General features: G+C 42.2%; 1 protein-coding gene across 1 annotated transcript in view; it reads right to left on the minus strand.

Moving 5' to 3' along the window:
- The window catches only part of LOC128821391 (zinc finger SWIM domain-containing protein 6-like), a 313500-nt gene that overhangs the window by 98833 nt on the left and 190420 nt on the right, over positions 1-24247 (minus strand). The window contains exon 5 of the mRNA XM_054002380.1: positions 768-947. Within this exon, the coding sequence (XP_053858355.1) occupies positions 768-947 (180 nt within the window). The remainder of the gene's footprint in view (positions 1-767; positions 948-24247) is intronic.

A 24247-nucleotide genomic window follows, 5' to 3' on the forward strand; every position in this document is an offset into this window, starting at 1 on the left:
TCTAAGTCTAATTCTACCACCTTTCACAAGCATTTAATTTTAACTTTTATTAAATATGTATCAAAATATTGAGAGATTTTATTATTATGAGGGTTTTTTTTTCCCCCCAGGTAAATAACCTGCAGCTTCCTCAGTTATTAGCAAAGTAGCAATCTTTGCTTGAAGATGACTGGAGAAGGCTTCTGTCAGGTTTGATAATCACATTTTAGATTAGAAAGCATGATATCAAGTAAGAAGAGACACCTCCTCCAAGAAGGCAGTGTTGCCTCTGCACCCCCCACACCTGTCAATGCAGACTGTGCAACACAGAGCACATCCCACAAATAGCTGCTTTAGTTTCTCACATACTCAGTTTAATGCAGTCACAACTGATCTCCCTTTAAGTAAGTATCAAAGGCTTTGTAACTGCAAAAAATAAAACCCCCAACACCAGAAGGGATATAAGATTATAGTCAAGCAAAGAAACAACAGGCTTTTGCATTACATACTTCAGGGACATTCAATTTTTATGCAACAATTATTTAGAAGGACTGAGTGAAAAGTTAGAAGACCTAGCTTGCTTTAAAAACATTGCAGCCCCAGCACAAAAATAAACCTTATTTATCCTTTCTGCAAGGACAATATCAATGAAAATAAAGTTGGCTGGTCAATCCTCAACAAGAAAGTTACTTGTCCCAGGAAAGACTGCTGTATTCTGCTGCAAAGCTCAAGTATATAAGATTGAGGCTATATTATGTGTTGCAGGCAGTGCATATATCTAGGCTCACCTTGGTTAGCATTTGCACCCTGAGGCAAAGCATTGGTTAAACTGGGCAGCTCATTTCCATGGTTTCCATCTTCCCAGGGACAAACATCCACACCATTCCATTTTTTCAGCTGTGTTAGCCAACTGACCTTCTGCTCCAACTTGCAGTGGGGATTTAAGACTATACACATCCACAGAGCACCTGATTTTGAAGAAAATTGCTAAATTAGGTTTTTTATTAAAAATGCAGCAGCCAATGGCTAATTGCAAACTTTTATTCTGTAACACTTTTCCTCCCCTCTAAGGCTACACTGCTTGTTTCCCAACTATGCCTGACACCAGGCAGACTGAATTCCTGATGCAGAATCTTGGAGCTGGTGTGGCCCATCCAAAGCAGTTTAAAGACTGTATCAAGCCAGTCTTCTGAATTAAAAGGCATTAAATGGGTCTTTTTTCTTAGGAAATCCATAGTTCACAATGTATGGCCCATCAGACAAAAGCAAACAAAAATTCACATAAAGTTACAGCAGGAAATTACCCAAATTTTTCTTCTAATTTTTGTACAAAAGCTATGTATCTTCCAGCTTCACATTACAGGAACCAAATAAGCGCATTAGTAAGACATGCATTTTCTAAACAGATACTTCACACTTGAAACCCAGCAGAAGTAGAGATCCAATAAACACTAGATTTGTGCAGTGTAATAGGAATAAGATATTTTTGCTGCTCCTACTTCAGTTATTTGGTTTCACTAGAAAATGTGTCTTACATTTTTTGTATACAGAGCTCGAAGGGAAAGCTAATTTGAACTGGCATTTCACATGTACCATCACTTTAGAACCTGCTTCCTGGTACTATAGAGCAGGGCAGGCATAAATACATCAAGGTCTTTAGCAACAATTTTCAAATGGAAAGATTTTTCTCTAAATCGGCTGTTTCTTCAGGGTGAACTTTGACATAAGCATGAAGACATCTCAAAGTACTGTTCATTTCCTCATTTAGAACATGCCTTGTACACTACAAGAGATTTCACAGAATCACAGAATATTCTGAGTTGGAAGGGACTCACTAAGATTATCAAAGTTCAACTCCGGGCCCTGCACAGGATGGCCTCATGGACAAAATTAAAAGAATATGTTTAAATTATGTAATCTTCATGACAGGCTGAAAAAAAAAATAAAAATGCAGCTGGTTCTTCCAAGAAATTAGAATTCTCATATTCAAGCATTCTTTTGCTAATTAAGAATGCAAAACAGATACCCAAAACACAGGTCATCACATTACATTCATTCCTAAAGTAACTCAGTATGTCGGTATGCCACAGCACAGGAGCCAGTGGAAAAACAGAGCTTCATCCTTAAGGCTTCAAGTCCGCTGCTATTCAAGCTGACGTGGAATGAGGAAGCAATATCAAAGAAATCTTGAAATCAGAAGAAAATATGATATGGTATAGTGCAGAACACCAGAGGCCCACTACACTAATGCACATTATTACTACATAGTAGTTACATACAGTAGAACATGCAGTTTGTTGGTTTTTTGATTGCATTTTTGGGACATTTTGTGTTTGTGGGTTTTTTTGGTTCGATTTTGGTTTTGGGCACTTAAAATGCCATGGGAGTAAATAAAGCAAACACTGTTTTAAAAAACTTATTTTAAAATCAAATCCTATGACTTCCTTTAGACACACTGTTCAACACACTTCACTCCCCAGAGTCAAATTATAAAATAGAATCATAGAATGGTTTGGGTTGGAAGGAACCTTTAAAGATCATCTAGTCCAACCTTCCAGCAATGCGTAGGGGCATCTTCAAACTAGACCAGGTTGCTCAAAGCCCCATCCAACCTTACCTTGAATATTTCCAGGGATGGGACATCCACCACCTCTCTGGGCAACCTATGCCAGTGTTTTATTACCCTCATTGTAAAAAGCTTCTTCCTTATATCTACCCTCTTTCAGTTTAAAACCATTACCACTTGTCCTATTATTACTGGCCCTACTAAAAAGTTTGTCCCCATCTTTCTTATAAGCCCCCTTTAAGTACTGGAAGGCTGCTACAAGGTCTCCTCTAAGCCCTCTCTTTTCCAGGCTCAAGACCCCCAACTCTCTCAGTCTGTCTTCATAGGAGACGTGCTCCAGCCCTCTGATCATCTTTGTGACTCTCCTTTAGACCCACTCTAACAGGTCAATGTCCTTCCTGTATTGGGGACTGTGGCAGGACCTTTCACCCCTGATACAGCAAAAGCTTATCTCCCCATAACATATGGCTAGGTTAGACTGGAATTATTTGTCATGTGATGAATTATCTCAGCTGAGAACCTCCTTAGCCAGCAATACACATCCTGGCTTGAATGGTGAGAAAGGAAAACCTAAAATTAGTGACTGCAGAGCACAGACATTTTTACAACTATGAAAAAACCACTGATTTTCATGAAATCAGAAATCTCTTATACACTCTCTGAGTGTGTAGAGAGTTGTCCACGATGTTAAGATGTTAGAATTGAGTTACTTCCCTGGGACTGAGAGATTCATTGGTAAGTGACATTGATTCCTAATCTATACTATTTCCTCACTAGCTGCAACATAAGGTACCCTTATTACTATTATCGTGCACTGTATTTTTATCTACTAGTAGTTCTTTGTGTTATCCTGTGTAGTAAGTAATCTGTTTAAGTCTTATGTCTGTTTTCCTTGGCCTGTTCAAATAAATAATTTATGTTGTAATAGGCCTGATCAGTCATTATTAAGAACTTGCGAGCGAGAGTGGGTTTTGGAGTGCTGGCCACCTCAATAAAGCTGCTGTCTACTGCCAGAAACCTGGAAAGGCAGGGATTTGTCTAAACTCTCTCCTCTCCATTTGTAACAGGGACTCCAGAGTTGGAGGCAGCACTGCAGGTGGGGCCTCACCAGAGCTGAGTAGAGGGGGAGAATCACCTCTCTTGCCCTTCTGCCCACACTGGTTTGGATGCAGCCCAGGACATGATTGGCATTCTGGGCTGCAAGCACACATTGCTGGCTCATGTCCATCCTCTCATCCACCAGCACCCCCAAGTCCTTCTCTGCAGGGCTGGTCTCAATCCTTTCATCCTTCAGCCTATATTGACACCAGGGGTTGCCCCGATTCGGGTGCAGAACCTCACGCTTCGCCTTGTTGAACCTCATGAGATTCTCATGGGTCCACTTCTTGAGCTTGTCCAAGTCATTCTAAATGGCATTACAACTGCTTCTTCTTATTAAGCATCAATGCATTCAATACTGCCCTAGACAAAGGACTATATTTCTTGCAACATAAAAAAACAAAACAGAAGATGAAGCATATTGGAAAGCCTTGTAGAATAGTTATCTTGACCTTATTTATTTTATAAATGAATGATTACTTTAGGGCACTAAGGAGTCACTGTACCTCTCAGCATCTAAAAAAAAATTTAAAGCCAATTGAATACTTTGTAACCAGATTCCCAGTGATTTCAGACTGAAGCAAAAGCAAAGTGGAATATCTTAACCACATGAAGCAAGTATTTCAATCATCCAGCAAGGTGGAGTGCACACTACTGATTACAGTGTGCTCCTACAAAATAAGTAGCCTTTTTCTGCATCTCAGAAACACCACTAGAAGCAAAGGAATTCACTTGCCTTCTTCAGAGGCTTCACTATGCATGTGTGTCCCAGATTGAAAAGCAAGATGTATTCTATTTGCCATCTGTATGGCAGTTGTCTTCTGTCAAGTGGGCAGTTTTTCCTTATCTCTTCCACAATAAATACTCCCTCTGGGGAGACATCTGCTGATAATGGGCTATTGAATGTCATTGCATGACTGATAAGAACTATAACATCCCATTGTGAGATGCTCCGCCCAGAGAGAGGAGCCAAGCATTCCTACCTGCATATAGTCTTGAGATTCTGGCCCACCAGCACAACTTTTTCTGCGCTGGATTTTCCCAGAGGAACAGCTGCCTCTTCCACTGCCTCTTCAGAGGAAGACTACATCCATTTTTCTACAGGATCACTACTCCAACAGAACCACACCTGACACTCCAGGAGGCCTGCAGCCACAATTCCAATTGGACTGCTACCAACACCCTGTCCAACAGAGTGTCAGGGTGTATTCTGACCCTATCAGTTTTGTTATGGTTTACTGCATTGTTTATTTTATCTTTTTATTTTCTTCCCTAATAAAGAACTGTTATTTCTGCTCCTATATTTTTGCCTGAGAGCCCCCTTTAATTTCAAATTTATAACAATTCGGAGGGAAGGGAGTCTACATTTTTCCATTTCAGGGCAGGCTTCTGCCTTCCTTAGCAGACACCTGTCTTTCCAAACATAAACAATGTGGTACATCTAAGAGGCAGAAAAGGGAAGAGATACTCCAAAGTACCAAAATCCTTTAAAAGCATCTTTGGTTTAAAGAGGAAGCCTCAGCAATCCATGCTATTTTTATGCAAATGAACACAAGGACAAGTGAATTTCTAATAAACCCCACACAAACCACTTAAGGGAGGAGCCTGGAGGATGTTCTTCCTATTTCACTCTGATGTTGCTCTATAGAATCGGTCACCACCAGTCTGAAAGCTTACAATGCCCTCAAAAGATTATCTATTTTCTGCCTAATGGCTCCTATATGGGAAAACTACTGATCATACTCACCCCATACTACAGATAAGGCTTATGGAAAAATGAACAGCAGCTAGTTGTAATTAATTAGTGGGGAACATATCTAAAACCCTTTCTTGTGACCTCAGCCTGGAAACTTCTGTTGGCAACAGCCTATACTCAAAAGAAGTTTGCCAAAATACATTCCTGGCATTCTCAAGTTTGCATGTTTAACTAGATTTAATGATGTCACCTGCAATATGAACAAATGCCTCATTAAATGGAAAAAAAAGAAAAAAAAAAACCAGAGAATGTGTTTGTTTTTACATATTCTGGTTTTATAACACAGCTCACATTTTTGTTTATTTTTCCGGAGGCACCAAATTTTTTTAATACCAGATCTCAGAAGGCTGACACACCCCCTTCTCTCCCTCCCTCCCCCAGAACTAAACCAAAAGTACGGTTCTGGTTTGGATCCATTGACTGTGACCCATGTCTTTCCAATGTGAAGCTCCTCACAGCACAGTGGCAAAATATCACAAACCAATATACAAATTTTTTCCCCTCCAGAAGACAAGCCATGCTGTGACTGCAAGTTGATATTAATTTCACAAGGGAATGAATATTAGAACTCACATAATGGAGTGAGGAATTGCCTATTTTGGTAAAAAAACACTAAGCCTTTTGACCTGGAAAAAGCCAGCTTTGCCAAAACAGACCTTTTGTTCAAATAGCTCTCTTTGAAAATGCATGATTGTCACTCATCTTTAGTGGACCTCACACTACAAAGAAATAGGTTACATTACTGCTTTACACATTGAATGCATGCCTTGTACATACAAAGGGAACATCAGTACTTTTGTATTTCTCTGTAGACATCCATACCTCTGAATTCACATGGGAGAAAGGAACAGCATACTTTTACACTGGTCAGGATTTAAACATGCAAATTGAAAAACATTAATAAGAATTTAGTCACTGTAAAAGTAGATGTTGTAATAATTATACACTTTGTGTATGCATGCATTGATGAAGTCAAAGAAAGTGCAAAGAATGTATACAGACTCTCCAAAGAGATTAAGCATTGCTCACTTTTCATATTTTACTCTTATCCCAGTAAATGGGAGGGTGATGGTGGAAACAATTTTAGTGGGGGTTAGGACACTGAGCATGACTGAAGATCCAGCGTACAGCTCTGTTACAGATTGTAGTCTTCTGAAGAAATATGCTTTTCCTAGAAATTGTATGCTATCTTTTCAGGGCTACTGTAATAGCCCTGGTTTGGGTTAGCATTTCCTCATTTACAATACCTGTGTAATCAGTGTCTGAAACTTGGCCTTGGCCTTAGAATTTTGCTATATACTTAAGATCAATCTATTTATTTGCAAAAATTAAAATATGCAAGAAACTGATGCATATTTGACATGCCTTTGCTCTTCCCATTAATCATAGAGTCATAGTCACAGAATGGTTTGCATGTTAATGCATGTCTCTTAAAAAAACTAAAAACCCAAAAGCTACGATGTTGGTAACATTTGATTATTTCAAAGAAAGTGGAGCCATGTAAACAAGATCATTCCCTTTGTGCAACAGAAAAATTGGCTTCAGCACTCGCTGCAAACTTGCCACTGTGCCCCATTTGAGCCTAATCAATTCTATTACAAAAGCATCATTTTCGAGCACTGGAAGTGCCAGAAAAGAAACAAGAATAGGAGACAGAAACTATGATTCCTGTAAAAAAGTAGTGTCAGCAAAGGATTTTAAAGTGGGAGCCTCTTAAAGTGCAACAGCCACTTGGAAACCTCAAAGAAATAGTGTATGATATTTATTGCTTCTTGAAAAGAAGGTAAAATGCCTTCAGAATGACTGGCAAATCCACCTCCCTCCTCCAGGAATGGAGAGATCTCCAATAGAACAAAGCATACTGAGAAGTCCCACTGGAAAATGCTCCAATTGAACAGTTGATTTTATGAAGTACTGAAGACAGGCAAAGCATTTAAGTGCTGATCTCAACAAGAATCACAGAATCATTTAGGTTGGAAAAGACCTCCAAGATCGAGTCCAACCTTTGACCAATCTCTACCATATCAACTAGACCATAGCACTAAGTGCCACATTCAGTTGTTTCTTGAACACCTCCAGGGATGGTGACTCCACAACCTCCCTGGGCAGCCCATTCCAATTCTTGACACTCTTTCAGTGAAGAAACTATTCCTGATGTCCAACCTGAACCTCCCCTGGCAACAGCCATTCCCTGTTGTCCTGTCACTATGGCTGCCTGGGAGAAAAGTCCTACCTCCACCTGGCTGCAACCTCCATTCAGGTAGTTTTAAAGAGTGAGACAATCTGCACTGAGTCTCCTTTTCTACAGGATAAACACCCTCAGCTGCTCCTCAAAATACTTACTCCCTAGACCCTGCAGCTTCATTGCCCTTCTCTGGTGTCCAAGACTGAGCACCAAGATGTTTCCTATTACCATCTGAGTAGCAGTTGCATCTGGACAGTTTTCCTTATCTCCTGTTAATAGGCCCATCAATGTCTTGCCACATGACTCAGAGATAACACTCTCCAAGAGCCAGTTCTGTTTAGCAGGTGATTAAGGACACACCTCGTGACTCAGAATAACATCAGCCCATTGTGAGATGTTTCGCCCAAGGGGAGGAGCTAGGCATTCCCACCTGGATAAATCCAGGGATTTCTAGACAGAGAGGCAGCCTTTCCACAGGTTTCCGAGAAGACACAGCAACTACATCTGCCACTCCAAGAAGACTGCAGCCAGTCCAATTTGGACTGCTACCAGCACGCTGGCCAAAAGGGTGTCAGGTTGTATTCTGACTTTGTCAGTGGTCTTCCTTTTGTATCATTGCATGTATTTTTGTCTTTTTTTCCCTTTTCCCAATAAATTGTATTTCTGACTTGGAGTCTCTCACTGGTTTTGCTTTCAAACCAGAACATCTGGACATGCTTCAGCAGCTCAATGTCTGTCTTGTAGTGAGAGGCCTAGAACTGGACACAGTACTTGAGGTGTGGCCTCACTAGTGCAGAGGGGATAATCACTTCCCTGGTCCTGCTGGCCACACTATTTCTGATATAGGCCAGGGTACCTCTGGCATTCTTGGCCACCTAGGTACACACCAGCTCATGTTCAGCCAGCTGTCAACCAGCACCCCAAGGTCCTTTTCCAACTGTCTGCTTTCCAGCCAATCTGCCTCTAGCCTGTAGCACTGCATAGCATTGTTGTGACCCAAGTACAGGACTTGGTACTTGGCCTGTTTGAACCTCATACCATCGTTCTCAACCCATCCATCCAGCCTGTCCAGATCCCTTTGCAGACCCTTCCTATCCTCCAGGAGATCAATGCTCCCACCCAACTTAGTGTTGTTTGCAAACTTAATGAGGGTGCACTTGACCCCCTTGTCCAGATCATCAATAAAGCTATTAAATAGGGCTGGCTGCAATATTGAGCCCTGGGGAACCCCACTAGTGACTGGCCACCAACTGAATCTGGCACCATTTACCACCACTCTGGGCCTGGCCATCCAACCAGTTCTTTACCCAGCAAAGAGTGCACCTGTCCAAGTCATGGGCTGCCAGCTTGTCAAGGAGAATACTGTAGGAGACAGTAAGAAGGGCTTTACTGAAGTCCAAGTAGACACATCCATAGCCTTCCCCTCATCCACTAGGTGGGTCACCTGGTCATAAAAGGAGATCAGGTTGGTCAAACAGGGCCTGCCTTTCCATAGACCCATGTTGGCTGGGCCTGATCCTCTGGTTGTCCTGTACGTCTTGTATGATTACACTCAAGATGATCTGTTCCATAACCTTCCTGGGTACCAAGGTCAGGCTGAAAGGCCCCAGATCCTCCTTCTGACCCTTCTTGTAGATGGGCGTCACATTGGCCAACCTCCAGTCACCTTGGACCTCCATGGTTAGCCAGGACTGATGATAAATGATGGAGAGTGGCTTAGCAAGATCTTCTGCCAGCTCCCTCAGCACCCTTGGATGAATCCTATCTGGCCCCATAGACTTGTGAGTGTCTAAGTGTCTCAGCAGATCACTAACTACCTCCCCCTGGATTGCAGAAGGTCTATTCTGCTCCCTGTCCCTGTCTACCAGCTAAGAGGTCTGGCTGCCTGTGGATAACCAGTCTTATTGTTAGAGACTGAGGCAAAGAAGGCATAAGTAACTCAGCCTTTTCCTCATCCTTGGTGACAATGTTCCCCCTCATGACCAATAAGGGATGGCGATTTTCCTTGGCCCTCCTTTTGTTGCTGACATATTTATAAAAACACTTTTTACAGTCTTTCATAGCAGTGGCCAGATTGAGTTCTAGTTGAGCTTTCACCTTTCTAATTTTCTATCTACATGACCTAACAACATCCTTACACATTTCCTGAGTTGCCTTCCCCTTCTTCCAGAGGTCATAAACCCTCTTTTTGTTCCTGAGTTCCTGCAAAAGCTCCCTGTTCAGACAGGTCAGTCTTCTTCCCCTCAGGCTTGTCTTTTTGACACCTAGGAACAGCCTGCACCTTCAAGATTTCCTTCTTAAAGAATGTCCAGCCTTCCTGGGCCCCTTTGTTATTAAGGACTCTTTCCCAGGGTACTCTCTGAACCAGTGTCCTGCATACACCAAAGTCCACCCTCCAAGGTTTTGTTGATCCCCTTCCTTACTTCACCAGTAATCAAAATCATTTCATGGTCACTGTGCCCAAGACAGCCTCTGACCACCACATCTTCTACCAGCCCTTCTCTATTCACAAACAGCAGGTCTAACAGGGCCCCACCCCTGGTAGGCTCACTCACAAGCTGTATCAGGAAGCTCTCTTCCACACACTCCAGGAACCTCCTAGACTGCCTCTTCTCCACTGTGTTGAGTTTCCAGCAGACATCCAGCAGGTTAAAATCTCCCACAAGAACAAGGGCTGATGATCGTGAAACATCAGGCAGTTGCTTCTAGAATAGTTCATCCACTTCTTCATCCTGGTTGGGTGGTCTATAACAGATTCCCACCAGGATCTCTGCCTTGTTGGCCTTCCCCATGATTCTTACCCATAGGCACTTGACCTTACTGTCATTATCCTTGAGCTCTATACTGTTAAAACACTCCTTAATGTACAGAACCACCCCACCACTTCCTCTCCTATCTATTCTGAAGAGCTTGGAGCCATCCATTGCAGTATTAAGGAAGCTTCCCTGTCTGACCATCCAGGAGCCACTCTGGAACTCACCCTCACACTACCTGAGCTGGAACCAAAGCCCCTTCGCAGCTACACCCCCCATACTCATAGAGTCATACCAGGTTTCCTTACTGGCTCGACCCCAGGTTTCCCATAGCAGAGTCTCAGACATCCAGATTCTTCAAATAGTTTAATCTTGGTGCAATAATTAAATAAAAAAATAACACCTGGGTGCCTCTGAGGAGGGACCCCAAACAAAGGAACCCCATGGCTTTTATACCCTCATGGTCTAAGTGGGAAAGTCTGGGGGTCCTCAGTTCCTGCTGTGTCTCTCAGTGTCCAGTCCTCTGTCTTAGCCACAGGTCCCTGTGTCCTTTGTTACACAAAGGGTCGGCAGTTCACCGCCTCTTGCCTCAGGCTCAGGCTCGGGCTCCTGCCCCTCAGAGCTAAACCTGCATGGGATTTCAGCTAGAGAGCAGGGCTGAAACCAACATAGATGTGCTAACCTTGGTGGGACGGAAACCATAGCAACAATGAATAGGAATGTGAGGGGGGAAGCAAAAAGGAATGTTTTTCTTTGTTTTAGAGTAGCCAGGTAGAACTGCACCTGCAGAACTGTGGTTAAGCAACATAGTTAAGAGACATGAGTGATGTAGTTATTGTTTAGTAGTGGAAAATTTTAGCTGATGCTGTAAAACTATATAAACCCTGTTACACAAAGAATAAACCGCTTCTTCTTGCATACGGCCCAAGTGATGCCCCGTCTCTTTATCAATCGCTGTCAATTGGTGCCCTGTGTGAAGAAGAGATTATCAGCTTTAGTTGAGTGACTGTCAGTGACACCCTGTGGGAACTAAGGAGCCACTGTGGGACAGCAGGAAGCCAGCCAGGACGACAAGTAATCCCTTGGAAAGAAGGTGAGCCTGCAGGGGACGATGGGACAGGGGATATCTGCCCAGGAAAGAGACGTTTTTGAACTTATGACTAACTTGCTTGACGAGCATGGCAAGTCTTTGCCTGCGCATGACTTCAAAGTTATGCTCAAACGGACAGCTTCAAAGCTTCAGGGAGTTACTCCGTCCACAATCTTTACAACAGATTTGTGGGATGAGGTGGGAGTGAAACTGTAGAACTATGCAACGGAAGGGGATAAAGCAGCTGCAGAAATGCTTCCCTCTTGGAAAGTAATTTTTGAAACCCTGAAAGTTCAAGAAAAATCCCATGCTAAAAACAAAGGGGATGCCTCTTGCCTCCCCTCTGCTGAGCTTTGGGGTTCTTTACAACCTGAAGAGACTGTTTCTCAACCCCCTTGGGCCCTCCCCTTGCAACTGAAAGGGAGAGGGACCCCTCGCGATCCGTACAGGCTTTTGCTGCTAGCTACTACCCAGATGACAGCAAGGCGGAGGGAGATCCTTTTGACCCTGGACCTGTTGATCCTGAAAAGGAGTCAAACCTATTGCCTCCGATCCAAATGACAACTGGGTTTCGCTTGAAGCAGCAAGTGCTGAGGGAGGGGGAATTAGACACTGTTGCAAGAATTGTGGCTCCAGTAATTTACTCGGAAATGCGAAAGCGAACTGCACAATGGGAACCACTACCCTTTTCAGTTATCAAAGAGCTCCGAAGGACAGTGATGGAGCATGGTATAGGCTCTCCATATTTTGCCAGCTTGCTATCCTCTGTGTTTGCTGTCCACATAATGACCCCCCATGATTTAAAAATGCTTGCCCAGGTGCTGTTAACCCCCACTCAATATAATTTATGGAATGTGGAATAGCAAAAGGGGGTACAGGCTTTGCTTGTTTCTTAAGTGGGTCATGCTAATCAGGCTCTGATGGGGCTTGCACTAAGGCAGCTCTTGGGAATGGGACCATACTTAGACCCTGCTGTCCAAGCCCTGGGACTGTCCCAAGCAAGCCCTTGAAAGAATCTGGGATGCATATTGCCATGCTTTCCTTAAGGTCCCTGATTTGCAGAAGCTGCAAAAAGCATTTACAACTATCATGAAAGAGCCTCACAAAATGTACATGCATTTTATTGATCGCCTTAACCAAGCACTTGAGGGCCAAATTGATAATACTGAAGCTCACAAAATTTTGCTTTGAAAACTTGCTGTTGAGAATGCAAATGCAGACTATAAAAAACTCCTTAAGTCTTTGCCTATTGAAAACCTGACTTTAGTCCAAATGATTGAAGTGTGCAATCACATCGGCACAGTAGAGCATGAATATGCAACCATGGCTGCAGCCTTTGCAGCCATGAGAGGTCCTCCTGGGACTTCAGGAGTTTGTTTTGGCTGTGGTAAACCCAGACACTTTAAAAGAGACTGTCCTACTCTGAAAGGAGCTAAGCCACAAGCTCCTGATGTGTACCCACGGTGCTGTAAAGGGACTCATTTCGCTAACCAGTGTCACTCTAAGTATGATTCCAAAGGTTGTCCGATTCAGGGAAACCGGTACCAGAGCGCAGGACGATGGCGCCACGCTCTGACACAAATGCCTCAGTTGCCCTCGCAGATGCCAACTCCCAGATGCCACCACCACAGACACCCCACCGAGGGTCTCCACAAGTCTTCACCCAGCAACCGCAGGCAGTGCAGGCCTGGACCTAGTAACCTCCGTCACAGTAATGTTACTTGATTCTTCTGTTCATTTGCTCCCTACAGGAATTTTTGGACCACCTGGGCCCCAGAAAAGTCGCTTACTATTAGGGAGATCTTCGACCACACTTTCAGGACTTTTTGTTCTCCCCGGGGTCATAGACTCAGACTCTACTGATGAAATTAAAATTATGGCTTAGACCCCTTTTCCAGTCTGTACTATCCATCAAGGGACCTGCATTGTGCAGCTGATTCCTTTTTCACATGATTCACCATCCCCTGTAGAAAAATACAAAACAAGGGTAGGAGGATTTGGCTCTATGGGGACTCCACAAATATTATGGGTGCAGACAAAGTCAGATAAACGCCCTACCTGCAAATGTACCTTGTTGTTACAGGGGCAACAGATAACACTCACTGGTATTTTAGATACTGGAGCTGATGTCACTGTTATCTCTCAAGCCAAATGGCCCCCCACTTGAGCCCTCATGGAGGTGCCCCAAGCCCTCACTAGGATTGGGGGAAGCAGTCGCAGTAATCAAAGTCACCACTTAATTCAGGTGATGGGACCAGAAGGTCACATAGCTTCTGTAAAGCCATTTGTTTTACCTGTACCCATGGTCTTATGGAGATGAGATGTACTTTCTCAATAGGGTTTCAATATTCAGTCTGATTTTTGATAGGGGCCATTGTGGCACGCGACACCCTGAAATTGACCTGGAAGACTGATACTCCTGTCTGGGTTGATCAACGGCCCCTGCCACTACCTTGTTCAAGAACAACTCCAGAAGGGGCATATAGTCCCCTCTACCAGTCCCTGGAATTCGCCTGTGTTTATAATTAAAAAACACACTGGCAAGTAGCGCCTGCTCCAAGACCTCCGCAAAATTAACTCTGTAATAGAGGACATGGGAGCCTTGCAGCCCAGACTCCCATCTCCCACAAAAATCCCTTGAGATTGGCACTTAACAGTCATTGACCTAAAAGACTGCTTTTTTGACATTCCTTTGCATCCTGATGATGCTCCTAAATTTGCCTTTTCCGTCCCAAACATCTATATGCAAGCACCCTTGCAAAGATATCGCTGGATTGTTCTTCCTCAAAAAATGAAAAACAGCCCTACTATTTGTCAGTGGTTTGTTGTGAGGGTCCTCAGCCCCATTCACCAAAAGATGCCTGCTGCTTTATTATACCATTACATGGATGACATTCTTATTGCAGCAGAAAAACAGGAGGTTATGGAGGATGCCTTAGCCCTTGTCATTGCTGCTGTAACTCAAGCAGGACTTTGTGTTGCTCCTGAAAACATCCAGTGTCAACCCCCTTGGAAATACCTCAGTTGGTGCATTAGGACCCAGAGTATTTCTCCTCAGCCTTTACAAATCCAAACAGACATTCATACCTTGCATGATACACAAAAGCTTTTGGGGACAATTAATTTGGTTTGTTCCTTGTTAGGAATTTCAAATGCAGATCTGAGCCCTTTGTTTGATTTGTTAAAAGGGGAACCAGATCTCCTGTCACCTTGGCAGCTCACACCAGAAGCCTGCCAGGCACTGCAAAAAGTAGCTGATGCCATTTCAAATGGACAAGCGGCCCAATGGGCCCCTGAGTTGCCCTTTTCTTTAATAATTCTGAATCCAGGTAAGCAACCCCATGCTTTAATCTACCAGCAGGACCCTAGGGCGCCGGGACCCTAGGGCACCAGACCCCTTGCTAATCATTGAATGAATTTTTTTATCACACCACATGTCTAAAACTATAAGCACTCAACATAAAATGTTTGCTTTGCTTATTGTAAAACCTAGACAGAGACTTACCACACTTGCAGGTGCAGATTTTTGTTTGATCTATTTGCCTATTACTACTGTTTATTTGCAGTGGCTATTGCAACAATCTAAAGTGCTTCAAATAACCCTTACTGACTTTTCTGGAAAACTTTCTACACATCCCCCAAAGCACAAGCTCATAGCAGCCAGTTTTAATCTCCTAAGTGACCCAAGAGAAGTGAGGTCCCATTACAAGCTTAAACTGTTTTTACAGATGGATCTGGCCACACCCACAAGTTGGTGATGCTTTGGTGGAATGCAGATTGTAACCAATGGGATTCAAATGTCACTATTGTTTCAGGTTCTCATCAGATTACTGAATTGGCAGCTGTTGTACGAGCGAGCCCTTCAGCGATTTGCTACCCCGCTTAACCTTATCACTGATTCTGCTTATGTTGCAGCTATTGTGGAAAGGGCTGAAGCTGCTGTAGTGAAGGATGTGCCTAATGAAGATTTGTTTCACTAGCTACAGCAACTTGTTTTCCTTTTAGATGCCAGAGAACACCCCTACTTTGTTATGCATGTTAGGTCTCATACAACACTACCTGGTTTTATTGCAGGAGGAAACCAGCAGGAAGACCTATTGCCCTACCGGTTCAACCTGCTCCAGTTTTGCCAAACTGCTTTGCCCAGGCAAAATTTTTGTGGAAGCCTTTGAGCCTATTAGGGAAACTTCTAGGGTGATGCCCTGGAAGAATCTGCCACAGGTTTAGAGGATGCCTCACTGCTTGGGGTGAGAAAAAGGGGCTTCTCCCATGGTGCTCTGCAACACTGTGTTAATCTGCCCTTTCCCTATAGGTCATTGCCCTTTGCCCTGCCCTTGTACTGCCCCTGTGCCCGCAGACCATTGGCCCTGGACCCTATACTTCACCCAGGACACTGCACTGTTTTGTTGTCTTCTGTCCCTGGACTCCTTCAGCATGACTCTACAATAAACCTCGCTGGAACTCTATACAAAGACCCTTTCCATCTTTCTTCGCTGACCTATCTGTGGTGTGAGTGTGGATTGAGTGACTGCTTGTGCCTGCCCAAGCAGCTTTCTCAGAAGACGCTTTCAGGAGGTAGGAGCAAACACCATCCATTTTCCACGCTGCTACATTCTTTTTTTTCACCAGAATGCTGCCTCACTGGCTCGCACTTTTGACTTGACTAATCGCCAAGCCTCCAGCATTGTAGCTAAATGCCCAGACTATCAAAGACACTCCTTTCCCTCCGTGGCCTGGCCAGAGGTGTTAACCCTAGAGGACTTCAAAGCCTTCAAATTTGGCAAAGAGATGTTACTCATTTTCCCGAGTTTGGCCAACTTAAATATATTCACTCCTCCACAGACACCTTTTCAGGTGCTCTGCTTGCATCCTGTCATACAGGAGAATCAGCAAAAGACATTTGCCATCACTTCACGAATGCCTTTGCGGTCTTAGGAATCCCCTCACAAATCAAAACTGACAATGGCCCAGCAAATATTTCCCATAGGGTTGCAAATTTCCTTGCCCTCTGGAGAGTGGCACACAAAACAGGGATTCCCCATTCTTCAACAGGCCAAGCTATAATCAAAAGAGCCCACACTTCACTTAAGCATCTTTTGTTACAACAGAAAGGGAGAATAGGGAATACCACCCTGGAAAGTGATTACAGAAGGCGTTGTATGTCTTCAATTTTTTAAATTGCTCCTTAATGGACTCTAATCCTCCAATTGTGAGGCATTTTGGCAATAATCCTCAGTTAGAAGTTAAACAATAGGTCCCAGTGCTGATCAGAGAACCAGAAACAGGTAAGATTATGGGACCTTACCCCCTTGCCACATGGGGAAGAAGCTTTGCTTGTGTCTCCACAGAAAACAGCCTGAGGTGGATCCCAGCCAAGAATGTGAGACCTTTCAGAGAATCCTTAAATACCTCTCCTGAGAATCCCGATCACTCTGGCACTCCACCCCCGGTTTTGCCCACTTCAACTCTGGCTTCACCTTCTCCAACCACTGAGCCCACCTCCAACTAGATCCTGTGGCCATCCGAACCAGCTGTTACCTGACCTGAGAGGACTCACTCACCTCTCACCACTCTGTGAACTGTATGGTTGATTTGTTCCAGAGATAGTAGAAGCTTTAATTGCAGAACAAGCCACCATTCGTGAACAGCAGCAGGAGTGAAGCGAGTAGAGACTTGGACTTACCCTTGAAAATAACCCTATTCCTTGTTTTATTGGCAGAGACTATTCCCACCAGGAGTGGACGCTGTTTATGTTACAGGTGCCAGAGGAAGTGGTATGGTGCGTCAGAGCGCCCACACGAAGATTGCCCACAGTGTGACCCTTTGCGCTATTCTTTTAGTGACTGTATAATTTTAAAATTGGTGTGTGGGCAAGAGTATGGCTGGCTTCCACAATGGTATTTTTGGGAGACAGATTCACCTTCTCAGGCTGGTCGTCTTAGTAGGACTCCCTTTCAACGAAGGAGAGGTGGTCGCAATGCCACCCCTTTCAGAACGTAGTGTGTGGCTTACGCTAGCTCAGGCTTTAAATGAATCTACGCTGTGCCTATCCATGAGCTCCCCTGGTAATCCTTTCCAAACTTGCTTAGTGGCCATGCCTTCAGAGAAAAGTGAGTGGGATAATTTGTACAATTTAACAATGCATAAAGAATGTACTGCCTCAGGCCAAGTTGAGCCAGTGTGGTACTGCAAGATAGATTGGCGTAAAAAGCGTGGTCTGCCAGCTGGATGGTATTTTGGTAATGAGAACAATCGAGGAGTACATTTTGTGGGAAACTTTCCCCCTATTTCCCTACAGCCTCAAGAGTTAGATATTTTTGGATCTGTGCAGTCTTTTGTGTATTTCTTTTAAAATTATACCCGTGGGAGCTAGTATCAAGTTAACAGAGAAAACATGGGCCCTGCCTTTAATGTTTCAGGTACAGGGATTTATACCAATGCTTTGGCATGGTGTAATCACATATTGCCACAGCAAATTGTTGTAAGAGAAGCGGTCCTTGGATTACGAGACAACGTATTTTTAATATGTAGAAATAGAGCCTAGAAAAGAATACTAGGAAGGGCTATACGAGGTCCTTGTACTTTTGGGCAACTAACCATGTTTCACTCTTTATGAGAAAATTTAACATCCTTGCATAGGCTAGTGTGAACAAAGTGTGGCACCCACATGTATAGCCAAGATTGTGATGGTAGCATCAAGTCTTAGAACATTAGAACCCGAGTATTTGCCTCAATTATCCCATCTATTGGCACGGCACATGCCTTAAAAACCCTGAATAACCTTGGCTGTTAGCTTGCGAAACAAACTAATGCTACTAGCTCTGCTTTAACGAGCTTATTAACAGATGTTTATAGCATTAAACATGCTACACTGCAGAGAGAGCTGCAATAGATTTTTTGCTTTTAGTGCATAGACATGGTTGTGAAGACTTTGAAGACTTATGCTGCATGAATTTATCTGATCACTCTCATTCTATTCATGCCAGCATACATGCCCTTCTAGACAGTGTCACTAAATTAAGGGTTGTAGACGATAGAAAATGGCTTGGATGAATGCTTGGGGAATGAGGCTTACTGATTGGCTTAAGAATTTAGTTAAGACAGGGATTTATGTTTTAGCTATGTTGCTGCTTATAGTGATTTGCTTGCCATGCGTTTTGCAGTGTGTTCAGAGACTAAGGGATAAGTCCACAAAGCAGATTTTACTGGTAGAAAAGAAAATGAGACATGTGGGGTTTCATCTAGAGAGCAGGCCTGAAACCAACATAGATGTGCTAACCTTGGTGGGATGGAAACCATAGCAACAATGAATAGGTGTGTGAGGGGGAAGCGAAAAGGAATGTAATATTGAATAGGAGTGTAAGGGGGGAAGCAAAAAGGAATGTTTTTCTTTGTTTTAGAGTAGCCAGGTAGAACTGCACCTGCAGAACTGTGGTTAAGCAACATAGTTAAGAGATATGAGTGATGTAGTTATTGTTTAGTAGTGGAAAATTTTAGCTGATGCTGTAAAACTATATAAACCCTGTTACACAAAGAATAAACCGCTTCTTCTTGCATACGGCCCAAGTGATGCCCCGTCTCTTTATCAATCGCCATCAAACCCGCAGCTTGAACTGTGGCTGCAAACCGAGCTACCTGCACTAAATATATTCCTTAACACCATCATTCCAGTCATGTGAGTCATCCCACCGCGTTTCTGTGATGATGACTATGTCAGAGCTTTCCTGCTTCACAAAATGGCCTCCAGTTCCTCCTGTTTGTTACGCACACTGCTGCATTGGCATAAATGCACTTGAGCTGTGGTATTGATTTCATCCCCAACATCGGCCTGCCACCCCCAGGCTCATCTCCAGTAAGCCTGGTCTTATCCCCTTCCCCCTTCAAACCTAGTTTAAAGCCCTTTCAATCAGCCCTGCCAACTCATGGCCTAGAATTCTTCTCCCCCTTTCACACAGGCAAAACCCATGTCTCCAGCAGGCCTGATGCTGTATAAACCACCCCATGATTGAAAAAGTCAAAATTCCACCGATGGCGCCAGTCTTTAAGCCACGTGTTGATCAGGTGTATTTTCCTGTTCCTTTCAGCATTCTTCCTTGCTACTGAAGGAATTGAGGAAAAAAGCACCACCTGTGCTCCTGGACAAGTCCCTGGAGTCCCAAGGAAAAGTACTCTTGGCATTCAGTTGGATACAAGTTGCAATTTTATTCATAAAAAGATTACCTTAATGCACTCTGGTTTCTCTATGCAGTCTTCAGAAAAAAAAAGGCTTGCTATGGTTGCTGTGGGCTTTTTTGAGAACAGAATGTTTCATTTTGCTCAATTCATTCTATTACTGAATTAAACTTTCATGTATTGGTCTTGACAAGTGCTTCATGCTGATTGTATTGTGTATGATAGTATAATCACTTCCCATGCATTTCACACTAGCTGGCTGATTAATGCAATAGACTACCTGCAGCACTGATGGCAAGAGGGAATCATTGCCCTTCTGCACACTAAAATTCAAATGTACATTAGGAGTGATGGTGTAAACCAGGAACAAAAATAGTGTGTAATTCCTTAAATTTCTCTTTGTCTCTCGCTGCCTACATCTGCTCCAAGGGTTAAAGGCACATTTGTATTCAGCTGAAAGAAAACAGGTATTTTACATTTTGAGATTCTATTCTAAATGATAATTAACTACTTGCTCCATCTGTGTGTGTGAAGTAATGAAAAACTCCTGCTCCCATCTTCCTGAATTTTCAGCATTCAGCACAATGAAAAAATGAACTAACAAAGCACTTATGATGTTTTGCATGAGCCCATTGTCCTGGGTTATGCCTTTTTCAGTTTGTTTTAAAAACAGCTGCATCTTTGTGGACACTCTGCCATTTGACTAAAGGGTTTCATAGAAAAGAAATTTGCTTGAAAGGTGTAGTTCACAGTATCATAGCCTGAAACTACAATCCCCTAAGAGAACATTTACATATCTGTCACATGTCCATTAGATGCCCCTCTATGCACTTATAATACCCTATAACCTAATTACCATAGCAAGGCATGGGCTATTAGTATATAAAGCTAGGGAAAAGTATAAAGCACTTGCGAATAAATCTCACTGACTAACTTCTCTAATATCCACAAAACCATTCATTTGCTCATAAACAGTCAAATGAAGGTGAAAACTGCTAATACCAGCGCAAACAGTACAGAAACACTCCTCTATGAATAACGACACAATTCTTCACAATTTTAAGTAGTTGCCAGCATTTACAGCTAGGCAGTGAACACAAAGTATGCTCCTGCTCAAAACAGAGACTAGATACTTTATCAAATATTTGAACTGGTAATACACAGTCTATTTTTAGAATAAAAGTTAATGCCACTACTAAGTATAAATACACTACTCTATATCTAAATCTGTCATAGACATGAATGAATTACTCAGTTAATCCTTTTAGGAAGATGCAAAACTGGACAAGTTTGAGAAGTTTGTCAAACAAAACACGATATTCATAAAAGAAAGGGATGAAAGTACATCTCATTTTTTAAAAGAGTGGAGCAAGTGCAAACACTCCCTTGTACGGTGGAAAAGGTCACAAAAAATGTATGATTGACACAACTGTGTTCACAGAAAGTAAATAATCCACTATAAACAGCCAGAAGAACATATTCTAATTGTCCAGTATAAATTCCTTCATACTCTAAAATTTCCATAGTTAATTTTACCTTCAAGCCCAAAAGTGATGGTTGAGTTTTTACAAAAAACAGCATACTTAAAAATTTAAGATTTCCAATGTGATAAACTAGCACAGCTGGTTAGCTGATCTACTGCTTGGCTATCATGACTTCAAAATTCTAAGCTTATTTCTAGTTTTCTAGTTAAATTTGTCCAGCTCCAATTATAATATTCAGTTGTCTTTTGTTTGAATGGTAGAAGGGTCTTCATTATCAAGTTTTAGTGTATGTAGGTCTCTTAAATCATGAAGATCATCCTCCTTTGTCTTGCATGACAGGCCCGAGCAGATCAAGATTCTTGCATTTCTCACTTTAGATTACTTTTTCAATTCTTCAGTTATTTTTCCAGTATCCATTCAAGACAGAAAACTGAAAAATTCCAGATTGCTGGAATGCAGAAATTAGTGAAGATTCAGTAATTCTTCTCCATCAAGCTATTACTTCTCCTTAGCTCTGATATTTACTAGAAGTGATATTAAAAAAATAAATAGCAGCTTAATGTTATTGAAGTATTAAAACTAGAGAAAGTAAAATCAAAAAAGCTAACTACCAGTTTGGGCTCACAGTAAAACTCTGGCCTTAAAGTTGTAAGTCACGACTACAGTTAGGGACACAATAAGTTTTATACTAGCTCCAATGCAGAACAATTTTTAGAACATTTATAAGTAAATCAGTTCAACAGGGAATAAAAACTCCAAAAATTGTTTTATGTGGGTAACTTGAAGAAATTTGGCTCCTACTATAGAAGTACTTTCCATCCAACTGAATTAAATGTAAACCCAAGCTTTCTGCATGGCATTAAAAATAACCTCCTAAACCCTAACCCCTCAATTGATGCTTATAGACGAAAGTTAATTACTTTCACCATTATTCCTCATAGCCAATAAAAGCAGTTTAACTACAGGAAAGAATACCATCTTTGAAAACAGCTCCCACTTACTGACATATTCCAACCTCATATACACAAATACCATTATGACATATACCAATAATCTTCTATTGTTTGTAATGAAGGAGGAAGGAAATTATCCTCAAAAACAAAGAAAAAAAAAGACAGAACCTATCTTTACACAATGGCAGCCTGACCTCATTTACCAGGGAAATGTATTTGGCAACAACTGAGACACTCCAGAGCCGTGACAGCAATTTCTTCAAATTGTCATCCATAACTCAGGCCTTAGAGCAGCATAACTCCTGAGATGTAAACTTAGAAGTACTGTTAATTTAGTGCCTCCAACAGCATAAATAATTCAAATACACTGTCATATATTAACAGCTTATTCTGTGAAAGAGATGTTACTTTAAGTACATGAACTCAAGGCAAATGTGTCTTGTAACTGTATGGCAACCACACCATGGCAGCTAAGACAACCTATAATGATAAAAAGACTATCAATTAAGCAAAGACAGTTTACTGGATACAACACAGTTATAGACACAAGTATGTGCAAGAGATCACTCTACCCATAAGTCCCACAATGAAAGATCAATAGAAATGGTGCAAAGCATGGTGCATACCACCTCCTTTGAAACACAGGCATTCCTAGAGCTTTCACTTCAAGACCAGAAATGTAATATGTGCAACTGGTTAATCCAAATTTAGAAATTTGAAGGTTCAGGGCACTTGTACTCTCCTTAGCTTTAAAACAGAACATGATGCAATTACAACTTCAGATACTCAAAGAAATCAAGTAAATATGGATATAAGCTTGGCACTCAAATTTCAAAATTAAAGCCTTGCTGTATCATTTTTGAAAGACCATAAAATATGAGGAAAAGTGACTGTTTCTACTGCATAGTGGATTCTAAAATGGGATTGTATGAAGTATGCAGCTCCAGAAAAATTATATTAGAACACAAAACCTGTAATGAATGCTTAAATTAAGTGGCTCTTTTTCATGGCAACCTTGAAGTAGTCACCAAAACTGACATTGGGAAGGAATTTCTCTAGGGGCATACTGGCAACAAACCTAGCTGCTTTTGTCCTTTTTCCCCCTTCCCTTAAGTACTAATCAGAGATAATGTGTTTAAAACAGCTGACATGTCCCATTCCTGCAAATTTGTGTCCCTAATTGCAAAGGGAAGGAATACCTGAGAGAAATATAGATGGAAAATAGCTTCATTTAGTTAAGGATAAAAGAATCTAACTTGATATTTTCTAGACATGAAGATAAACTTTTATCAGAAAATTTCAGACTAGTTTCTGAATCGAAAAAGCATTATTTAACACTCAATCACTAGTTTGCTCATGGCAAAATGGTAATTGCAATGAACGAAGTTCCCGGTGTTCCTGGGGACGTGGGCAGGGCCTTCCTAGTTCCCATGGCAACAATGGAAGGGCTCTAGCTGAGTACCGATATTGAAATGTTAATTAGCTAATTGCTCTGTTTGTTTTCTCTAAACTACCTGGAGATAACCTGCCTCCCCCACCCACGCTGACATTCTGGGACTAAAATGCAAATAGAAACCCTTGGGACCATGGGAGCGTTTTTTTAGGGGATAAAGACACCCATAAATAAAGAACTAAACACAGTAGAGGGGGCTAGACAAATGCCCTAGCTGAGGAAGAGGGAAACACATCCCCTGATCGACTTTTGCCCATCACCATCACCTACAAAAGACTAGACTAGAGTAGCCTGTGGGAAGCAAAGACGAAGAGACGGAATTTCCTGGTGTTGCCACAAGGAAAGGAGAGGGGACAGCTGCTGCTCTGGACTTCAGCGATAGACTCTGCACGCCTTCTTCCCTTTTGGCTACCTGGGAAAGCTACAACAGTGGGGGCGAGCTCTCTGTCAGGCCCCCTGCCCAGCTGATCTTTTTAATAAAGAGCTGAACATTAATAAAGGCATTAGCCCTGTTCATTTCAGTAAATAAATATTTTAATTGGTCTATAATGATTCCTTGCCTTAACTCAACATTTAGAATTAAGTTTTAGGTGCGGAGCAAAGTGTTACTGTTACAGATAAATAATGAGATTGGCTCTTGCAATTAAGGGATGACTATTGTGTGTATATTAAGAGAAGCTTTATTGATGTATAGTTATGTTATTGTGGCTTGTTGTTTAGATGTCCTCTGTTCTCCCTATAGTCCCCTTTCCACCAAC

This window comes from Vidua macroura, chromosome W (genome assembly GCF_024509145.1).
Source record: "Vidua macroura isolate BioBank_ID:100142 chromosome W, ASM2450914v1, whole genome shotgun sequence".
Classification (NCBI taxonomy): domain Eukaryota; kingdom Metazoa; phylum Chordata; class Aves; order Passeriformes; family Viduidae; genus Vidua; species Vidua macroura.